The 10714-nt window shown below is 40.3% G+C and overlaps 1 protein-coding gene and 1 long non-coding RNA gene across 2 annotated transcripts in view; one reads left to right on the top strand and one right to left on the bottom strand.

Annotated features, from left to right (window-relative positions):
• The window catches only part of uggt1 (UDP-glucose glycoprotein glucosyltransferase 1), a 59796-nt gene that overhangs the window by 39346 nt on the left and 9736 nt on the right, over positions 1–10714 (bottom strand). The window contains 17 exon segments of the mRNA XM_032500530.1: positions 164–243; positions 382–484; positions 791–886; positions 977–1107; positions 1260–1391; positions 1528–1734; positions 2656–2750; positions 3445–3468; positions 3676–3774; positions 4753–4873; positions 6777–6941; positions 7628–7759; positions 7922–8057; positions 8472–8557; positions 8675–8794; positions 9307–9457; positions 10072–10163. Of these exon segments, the coding sequence (XP_032356421.1) occupies positions 164–243; positions 382–484; positions 791–886; positions 977–1107; positions 1260–1391; positions 1528–1734; positions 2656–2750; positions 3445–3468; positions 3676–3774; positions 4753–4873; positions 6777–6941; positions 7628–7759; positions 7922–8057; positions 8472–8557; positions 8675–8794; positions 9307–9457; positions 10072–10163 (1970 nt within the window).
• LOC116670149 (uncharacterized) lies at positions 131–672 on the top strand. Its single transcript, XR_004326948.1, has 2 exons — positions 131–249; positions 388–672. It is a non-coding gene; the product is annotated as an uncharacterized LOC116670149 (long non-coding RNA).

Raw genomic sequence — 10714 nt, 5'->3', positions numbered from 1 at the left:
ATACAGTATTATACTTAAGGATCCAGTGCCTCATTGAAAGTAAAATATCAATAAGCACATTCTGAGGAAAGCCGAAAGAAGCGAGAAAGCCAAAACACCAGGGTATTGGACATATACTGACACTGGTATACCTAGTTGTGTAAGCTTCAGAAACAGTCCTCACCTTTTGAGAGGTATTTCTGACAGTTTGGATTGGCAGTTCATGAACACCCGTAAGTTAACGTTTACCAGCTGCTTCAGAACCTGCAGGTGGAGAGGGGGGGGAGAGAAAGACAGGTTAGAAATAAAACGTGGACAGGCTCAAAGTCAAAGGATAGGCTAAATCGACTGGACGAATCAGTAAGAAAGACCAGATCCAACGAGGGAGAGCATTCAACCCACCAACAGGAGAGGAGCTAGTTTCTGTGCGTCCCTGGTTACAGGATCCACCACGGCAACAACATCGAAGTACACGTCTCCCTCCTTTGGGCGGATCTTCACAGCACTGCCAAAAATCAGCAAATCAATCATGAAGGGAAGTAAACACAACCAAGATTTTCAAGGCTGTTGCTGAGAGAATGCACAGATTAAAAAAAAATGTATTCTGTATTTACAATAAGTTTTAAAGTAACTTTTGGTACAGTATTTGGTAAAGATGGTCCAATATTTTAATAAACTCGAAAATTCAAACAATACAACATATGTATATTGCAAAAATTGTGTTATCCTGAAGAAAAGCTAGAGAGGGTCTCCCCTCCTGGAATAAAGGAGGCTTGCTTGAATAAATGATGTGCTTGTATTACAACTTTACCTGTAGCGGTCATCTGCAAAGTCATACTCTACCCGGGCCTCTCCCTTGGGCTGAGAGGAGAGCAGAGCGTCCACCTTCATCACAAGATCGCTGGCCCTGAGAGAAACCCTGCATTTAATTTTACAGACTCTACAAAAGATTTCACCTTGTGAAAGTGTACGGCTGCAATGAAGGGAAATAAAATACCTGTCCTCCTCAATTCCAAACTGTTGCACTTTGCTCTTGATTCGTTCTCCGGACGTTTTCAGGATGATGCTCTCCAAAAGCAGGAAGTCATCCTGGTTAAACACCTCCTCCTCCTCCAGTGGACCTATGATCTGTAAACAAGAAAGAGAGTTTGGATTGAATGGCTACAGAAACTGTGGTCAAATGGTAGATTGTCTCCATAAATCCAATCTATATTTGTTCATGATGTATCCGTATTTTCAGTACAGATTCTTAAACAATAAGAAACAAGATTGTGACTCACTCTTCCGTTGCTGATCACGGCATTCTGTCCTTTCTTTAGTTTTAGCACGTCTCGGCAGTAGGCAGCGTGGGAGAGCAGGAAGTCAAATTTGGGACCCTCGTATGCATCCTTGAACAATGACACATCCATACCCTGAAGGAAAAATAGATAACTTGTAGGCAGCTGATAAAAGAGAAATTTAGGAATAAATAGGGCTAAATGTTTCAACAACAGAAGGAAACAAGCATTTAGAACAATGATAAGTGGAAACCCGTCCGTTCCCCCTCACCCCGACGGCGAACTCCCCGACGTCGACTCCCATCTCCAGGGCCGTGGCGGTCTCTTCTTTAGCCAACTTGGTGATGAAGTTCTTGGCGTTGTTGGCAGATTGCGTCTGCATGGCGGCCCAGATGGCTCTGGCCACGCGGCTCGTCTCAGCGGATGGAGCGGCGGATGGGTTGTTGACCATCCCCAGTCGGACATTGTTGCTGGTTTTCTGTTGTGGAGCAAGTGAGTGTTGAAGGATTTGTCACTGCTTTGAGAGCAGAATAACAAAGCAACTGATATTTCCAAACACATAAACACCTAAAATATAAATAAAATGAACACATAGTGCCACATTAGATATTCTGGTCTTTTTCTTATTAATGCCGACTATAACACTACAATACTAATAAGAATACTTTCCATCATCAATTTTAAGGAAAATGTATGCATGTCCCATAGACAATAATCAAATAAATGATTAATGAACCGTGTTGCATTGCTTTGTGTTACATTAGACAAAACTCTTCATGTGTAAACAAAAAAACTTAAATATAGGAATTGCTCAACATTTCAGGAAATACTCCATTTGTTTTCTTGCAAAGAGTTAGATGAGAGATTGACACCACTATCAGATCTCTAAAGATGAATATGAAGACACATCCAGGAGCTAGTTTGGCTTATTTTAGCACAAAGACTGGAAACAGCTTATGAGCAGGACTTGTCATCTTGACACGTCGCAGTAACTTACTGGAATCTAGTTGTCACAGTGAGGTCGGAGATTGCAGGGAGCACAACTTGACGTTTTTACTTTCCAGTTAAACAAAAGAGACAGTACATGTTAATAAGAGCTTTAGAGGTTCTGGTAGGCGGAGTTTGTTGCCTTTGGACAAAGACAGGGTGTCTCCCCTGTTTCTAGTCATTTTCATTATCAACAATTAAATACTGTATGTGTATTTCCCATAATGTTGAACTGTTCTTTTAAATGACTCTTTTTTTTTTTGTAAATACAATTTGCTTGAAATAATTAATTTGGACAAGCACAGTATGTTTTAAAGAAAACGTGTCCATATCATCAAGATATAAAATGCTATTAAACAATACTATTGAATCAAGATCCAGCCCGAAGAGACGGAATAAAAAGACTTTGTACCATGTGTCTGATGGCGTCATAAAGAAGCTGACGTCCCGAGGGCTTGTCAAAGTCTCCGACCACCCAGAAGGTCACAGGACGGATGTAGCCATCATCTGACAACCACAAAGGAAGAAACAGGGACTGTCAAAATATGGGGGCAAAGAAGGGAAGCCATATTGTTTTCGGTGAAGATGAAAGTTTGGTAAATTGGGCAAAAATCTCTGTGGTTAGCATACTGGGCTGCAACAAAAAAACATGAAAAAGTAAATATATTCTGGGTGGTATCTAGTCAAAACATTAGCTCATCTCATTCTTCATGCAGCTGTAACAAAGGACACATGCTCTCCTAAGGCCGTGATCAGACAAAATGCGTTTGCAGGTTGCAAAACGCAAGGCGCACTGCCTTTCTTGTTGGAGACCCTGATCAGACCAGTCACAGCTTTTGGTATTCTTGCTAGGCAAGCATCGCATCAGCCGTCCTCGGCCAGCCACTATTTTGCTGTGAAGCTAAATGATGTGAATTGAATTAAAGTTTTTTCAAGTCTATGTCTGATCGGGGCCTAAAGATGGGAAAAAACAAACATGTTAGAACTTAGTGAGCAATTATGTCAACACATTAGTACTTTGATTCACGATAATCACATGCGTAGTACTGTGTTTCCTCTGAAAAATGAAACACAGATGGAAGAGAGGTGGTGGATTCACAAACACATCTAAACGCCGCCAGCAATGTAGATCACAGGAAAACAGAAAGAAATGAGCAAGTGAGAAGGGGAGGGAATAATGCGGAGGAAAAAGGGTGATTACCATGCCTGTTGGTGGTGGTCATCCCTGATGCAGGGGAGTTTTAAAATCACATGAATAGGAGGAGGAGAGGACAGAAGGAGAATACATACAGAGAGATTTTAGGCTTGAATGTGACTAAATTATATTCACTAGAAACAACAAAATAAACGCTAAACTCCAAGCATTCTCTTCCATTGAGTTTGTTTTGTTATTGGACCAGCCATCATATGAGACCGTCTTGCACGCCCTTACCTTTCTTAGTCATGTAGTTCATGCTGTTGGCCACGGCGGTGCTCTTCTGTTTGGTGTCGAGAGTCGAGAAGCGAGCGTAATCATCTACAAAAAAGTTGTCTGCAAGAAGAGAAGAAAATGGAGTGAACTGTAGCTCATGTAGCAAATGCCAAAGACTATATTTTTTAGACTCTCAAGATGCAAACGTGTAAATGTGTGAAACTAAAGCTACTATCTTTTTATTTCCCCAAAACATCTAAATTCAGATTTATATCTTACGTTGGCCGAGCTTACAATAGGAGAACTTTTAAATGTTTTATTAAATGTTGTTCTGCTGCCATTTGTATTGTGTACGTTTTTGAATAGCAGTATATTGATTTTTTGTATAGTTACACCTTTATTGATTTTTTTTATATTTGCACTTTTATTTACTCTGCACTGCACCTGCTGCACAACAGTTTCCCTCAGGATGAATAAAGTCCTATCTTAGCTTCTACTCTTCATACATATATGTATAAGTATAGCTGCTAACAAAATATACAAAGAAACAAAACTGTATAAATATTTAAGCATATAACAACATTATTCAAATAATAATACATGACTTGCAATTGGACCCCACCTTCAAAAAAAAGAAAAAACTAACTCCAAACCGAGTTAAATAAAAGCTGTGTAACTGTTAATGGCTTAAAATATAAGTCAGAATGGCAGTAGGCCACCTTACATAATTGTTCTTTCAAAATGGAATGTTGCATATATAATGGGAGGAGGCCCAGATGAATATCAAGTTGGTCCGAAATGTCTATGATTAAAAACAAATGAGAAATCTATATTATCTATATGTATCAAATATATTTGGTCTAAAGTAAAAAAAGTTCTCAGAAATGCTCTCTAACTTCAGCTTGTCTGTTTCTCGTCTGCTGTTAAGTCTTGAAGATGCCAGGCTTCAATATTGGATCATTAGGTTAAAAATAACAGCTATTCAACCTTAGTCAAGCATTATCCTCCTCCACACAACTAATCAAGTAACACCGTGAGTATGTTGAATAAAAACAAATTTTAATAGCATAACTGTTTATATTCCTAATGCATACTCACTGGTATCGGACAGATCCAGATATGTTCTGCTGGTGGACAGCACTCTGGGGTTTATGCGAGGAACAACATTGGGCTGATTCATGATGAAGTCCACAACATCATGATCTGTGGCCAGCTCCCCCTGCAAGCCAAACGAGCACAGACTCAGAATGGTAAAGGAATCGTTCAGAGAAGACATTCTTCACAGTTCATTGCCCAAAAGTGAAAAAGATGTGCCTGTCTGTGGGATTTCCTTTATTGTGAACACATATATTCAGAAATTAACAGATACATATTACAAACAGTACGCTGAGGAATGAAACGCGTCCCAGAGCCAAAAGAAACAGAGGGGAAAGCTAGGAGGGAGGGAGAACACACACCCACACTAACCACACACACCACACCACACACACACCCCACACCACAACACACCACACCCCACACACACCACACACACACACACACCACAACACACACACACACCACACACCCACCACACACCGACCCTGTCTGCATGATCTTCATATTCAAGCCATCTTAAAACTTAGTTTTTCCACTGCAGTTACTGACACTTGTGCATTGATTATAAGGTTTTCCTCCAACAAGTAGGGATTAAACGTTAAAAAGGAGAAAACAAGAGTGATGACTTACACCACGTTCCCCACTAGGACTGATGTAGTAACTGAATTAAACAGTGCTGATCTAATTGTGCTTAAATACCTTACAAAACAGAGGCTTTTTTGAAAAGAAAGAAAGAAATTTAAACAGTTCTCTCTTCAAACTGCTGGAACGACATTAAAACGGGAAAGCACGGCAGATGGTGTGCTCACAAGGATCTAGCCTAACCCTCATGTTGTCCTCGGGTCAAATTGACCCATTTTTCTGTATCAATGTTCTATTTAATTTCCCAAAATAACATGATTGATTCCACACAACGCTCTTTGGCAAGTACAAATCTCTACTTTCATTTACTTCTGGGTGTCTTTTTCAAATTGTATAGCATTTGAAAAAACAAATTGAAGTGGTTTTAAAAAAGCATTGCGTAAAAGTTGACATATTCCAGTCTGTGATTATCCATCAACATACATTTATGTAGTCTAAATAATTCCTAATTTCTGCTTTTCTAACTCAAACATTAGGTAGAATTTCCTATTAATGAGGTTTATTAACCATAGGTTCCAAAAATAACTGTAAAACTTAAGTTAATAAGTTAGTGTTACGTAGTGTAGAAAACGTCACAAAAGTGACAAACTTGGGGGGAAAAACGTCAAAAGTATTGAAAAAAAAAGAAGAAGACAAAAACATCAAAACAAAAGTTAAAAACATCGATAAAAACAAATTGTTGATTTTCGGGAAGACAACACAAGGGTTAACAGAAAAAATTATCACCCACTAAATATAGTGTACTTCTGTAAAAATGAACTTTTCCCAAAAGAATCATCTGGAGCTCTGTAATTTATTTTTCTTTCAGTTAAACTCTATTTTGCATCAATTAAAAAACAAACAAATGCACAACAGCACAAAAAAACAACACACACACACACACACACACACACACACACACACACACACACACACACACACACACACACACACACACACACACACACACACACACACACACACACACACACACACACACACACACACAGGTATTATCACTGTGTCAGCTTACTTTCAGTGAATATTAATTTGTTCCTTTAAGTCTCAAACACAATCAAATATCTCATCTTTGCAGACCGTACAAGAACTCATCTGGAGTTTGTGGAAATAACTCAGCATACCAAATAATCAATAAGGTGTACTTGCAGTACATCCAGTCAGTAGTTAATTTGTTACTCAAGTGCAGGGAAAATTGATTTTGTGCTGAAGAGGAATATAATGTTAGCTCTTAAATAAACCATAATAAAACAATAGTGTTAAACTGTGACATAATAATGAAACCTCACTGGCATCACAGTATATCAGAGTGTGAGTGTGTGTGTGTGTGTGTGTGTGTGTGTGTGTGTGTGTGTGTGTGTGTGTGTGTGTGTGCTCGAACTGACAAGGTATACGGCTCTCTGGTAGAAGGAGGTTGTCTCCAGAATCTTCTGCATGGTGACTGTCTCCAGTTCGTCCGGGTCCAGCTGTTCGCGCTGGTAAGGTATGCCGTTGTACATGACAACAGGCAGCGGGCCAACCCCAGTCTGCTGATAGTACGCCCGTCCTTCCTGAAAGACGTGACACAAAGTGGTGTTTTTATTTTCACCTTTAAAAAAACAATATTGGAGTAGGAAAATCTGAGCCATGTAAATGTGCTGTATTTATATAGCGCTTTTCTAGTCTTAACGACTACTCAAAGCGCTTTTACATCTACAGGATACATTCACCATTCACACACATTCATACACTGTGGCCGGGGCTGCCGTACAAGGTGCCACCTGCTCATCAGATAAACACTCACACACATTCACACTCCGATGCGCAGCACCGGGGGCAACTCGAGGTTCAGTGTCTTGCCCAAGGACACTTCGATACTTCTAAAGCTCACTAATTAATACATTCTATTTTATATCTGTACACAAAAAAAAGCAAGCACATTTGTCATTTTTTGAGTTTAGTTTTACCCTTTGTCCATTCTTTACGCTAGGTTAAGCTAACCCCCTGCCAACTACTGCATACAGTCAGGAGAGTGGTATCAAACTAATCATCTAACTCTTGGCAAGAAAGCAAATAATTGCATTTCCCAAAATTGCCTGTGTGTATGCCTTTTCCTATATAAATACCTTACTTCAACACAGTATAAAACTATTACTAATAAAAAAGGTAACCACATTGGTTTGGGCTGATGCTGTAAAACCAGCAAAATGACAGTAGTATCCAGCCCATCTGTGACATGACATTCAGCCCCACGCACCTTCCTGTTGCTGTCGTAGCTGGAGTCGGCTCCCAGGACGCTGCTGACCTCCACATAGGGGAACCTCTTCTCCAGCACTTTCACCACGTCCCCAACACTCAACTTCCCACCGATAGGCACCCGGTTGAACATCTAGTAGGAAATAAGAAAATGGGAAGGGAAGGAAAAAGTGACGGGGAGAACAGCTATTAGCTAGACAAAATGATCACAACTTCACCAATTGTTTAGAGTCTCTGATGTCGAACCTAGGCGTTATCATTAGAACCATCAGTGTTTTTTGAAAGGTCGACTCACCGAGATGACGGCTTCAAATGCACTCTGACTGTCCACCTCGTCGCTGACGTAGTTGTAGGCTCGGACCAGTGCCACACCTGCATCCTGCATACCGTCTATGTCATCTTCATCTGACACCACAAACACTAGTCCTATCCTAAAACACACCAAATAAACTTCTTTAAAAAGACTCTTGTGTGTGTATACTGGATAGATGAAATGCAGAGCGCATGCTGTCTGCTTCATCAGTATTCAAACAAACTGACCATCCCAAGATGCCCCATGCAGGGAGGTATCAAAGGTCTCTCCAAACCTGCCTGACAAAACTCCTAAATTAAAATGGATTTTAACTTCACGTCCCTAATGACTCCAGCTGCTCTGCAGCATCTTTCTTTAAGGTTTGTTTTGTTGCAGTACTGTGGAGTAATAATAAACTTATCCTGAGGAAAATACATATAATGTCAATGCGTAAGGAATCTAAACCCAAATATCAACCCAAATATCTTTTTTTATTCTCCTGATGGTTCTGGTGAGTTTATAGTCCCCCACATCCCTGATGACACCAACAGACCTGAGTGGGATGTTGTTAGCGTAAAACATCTCTGCAACACTCAGCAGCTCGGCAGCATTCTCCTGAGTAGGATCCAGAATGATCACCTGCAAAACACACACACACACGCACACACACGCCCACGCACACACGCACATTGTTTTCCACAAGGATTCAGATCCATCTGGATTCACAAAGGGTTGATTAATCAGGTGGGAACAAACCAGATTGTGGAAGTTCTTGCGGATCTGCCTGATGACTCCGGGGAAGGTTGGTCTGAGCAGCTCCTGCACGTTGTAAGGCCACGAGCTGTACCGGTGGTCTGTCTCCAAGTTGTTAATCCACTAAAACAAAACAAAAAATCAAAGAGGAAATAGTTTCATGGGAGCATATAGACTGCAGAGAATATTTGGTATTTTAGCCTCTTAAATGACTAACAATGAGCTGATCATCAAGTGCTATCTATGTTTATTGAAGTACAGTACTTAAGCGCCATTTTAAGGTAACATCTATAATACAATTATATAACACAGTAATATACACTGTGTTATATAACTGGATTATAACTATGTTACCTTCTGAAATGGTTAATTCTGCAATTCAGAGTACTTTTACGTTTTGTACAATAGGTAAATTTTGATGCTAATACTTTTGTACTTTTACTTCAGTAAAAATGTAAATGTCTTAAAAGGCTTTATTGGAATTCTAGCTCCTCCGGGTTTTTCCAGCATGTGTGGGAACAAGAACACGCACAGTAAAACACAACTGCGATTGCATTTTTTGTTCCCAGCACCAGGGCTTAATTAAGGCTGCTAGTTTTTCTAACAGAGGATTTTGGTCATGTGATTTTTCTTACGCTGATGGCGGAGTTGCGGATGTCGACAGCATAGTCAGAGTCAGAGGGCTGGACGTTGAGCTTCAGGATGTCGTGGATGTAGGGCGTGTCGATGTGCAGGGAGCGCAGACCCTCCATCACCCTGGCCTCACTGCGCAGCACCTCAAACACACTGCAGGGGACAGGAGTCAGAGTGTAGTCTACAGTAGATGTGTGCGTTGCACGCATGTGAGTTTAATATAGAGCCCGACTGATATATTGGCAGGCCGATATTAGGCATTTCCTGATCTATCGGTATCGGCATTTATAATGGCCGATTTAGAAAAATAGTTTGTCCACCAGAGGGCACTCTACAATGTGATGTTCCTCTGTTCTGTTGTGATAATAAAACAAATTATTATCATTTTATTTTAGTGAGAACTCACAAATAACTACAAATAACTAATGTTAGGGAAATGTGTTTGTTTTGTAACGCGTTTATGGATTTATTTTAAAATATTTATCGTCCGATATATCGGCTTTTTAAATAACCAAGTATTCGTATCGGTATCAGCCTTAAAAAAAAAAAAATTGGTCGGGCTCTAGTTTAATATAAGAATTGAATTCAAACGGATATACAGTATGGTAGTGATCAGCATGAGAATGTTACATATTTTAAATGTGACTGTATATAAATGTTTGAATATTTGTTTAGAAATAAATCAAAAGAGATGTTACACAGCTAAATGATAATATACTGTACATTACTATATGACAATTAGTGTGTGTGTGTGTGTGTGTGTATACCTAAAGATGTCTTGTGTGTCCAGATCTATGTGCAGCCCATTGATGAACAGGGCTGAATCCCCAGGCTGCAGGCCCAGAGTTCCTTTGAAAAACTTCAGAGACAGAGACGTCAACATGACTAAACATCCTGTTCCCATCAAACCCTAAACCTCCCCATTCAGCTCCAGCTGAGCAGATCGCCACGCTAATTATTGGAGAAAGGGTGTGTACACGGTCGTGAGAAGTTGTGTGCGTGTTTGTGCGGCCGCCTATGCAAAAGGAAAGCTCAAAGACGTTCTGACGCAGTCAACTCTCATTACAGAAAGACAAAGACGTCAGATTAATCATACTCCAAACAATGCAATTACAACAAGACATGATTAACACAAGTATTGTTCATCCTATTTAAACAGAGAGAGAGAGAAAGAAAGCGTGTGTGTGTGTCAGTGAGTGTGAGAGAGAGAGAGAAATGTATGCGTGCATGTGTCCAAACTACTTCAATCAATAATCATTTCTCGCTGCAGGACTCAGTGCGCCTGTTGAATGAATCACAGATTCAGTAATTAAGACGGTTGCTGTTCAGGCCCCACCCCCCGTCATCCAAACTCCTGTCTGCACACCAAGATAATGTGAGCACAGCTTGAGGAAGGGGGGGGGGGGGGGG

The sequence above is a fragment of the Etheostoma spectabile genome, chromosome 20 (genome assembly GCF_008692095.1).
Source record: "Etheostoma spectabile isolate EspeVRDwgs_2016 chromosome 20, UIUC_Espe_1.0, whole genome shotgun sequence".
Lineage (NCBI taxonomy): Eukaryota > Metazoa > Chordata > Actinopteri > Perciformes > Percidae > Etheostoma > Etheostoma spectabile.
This window is presented reverse-complemented; position numbering and strand designations above follow the sequence as displayed.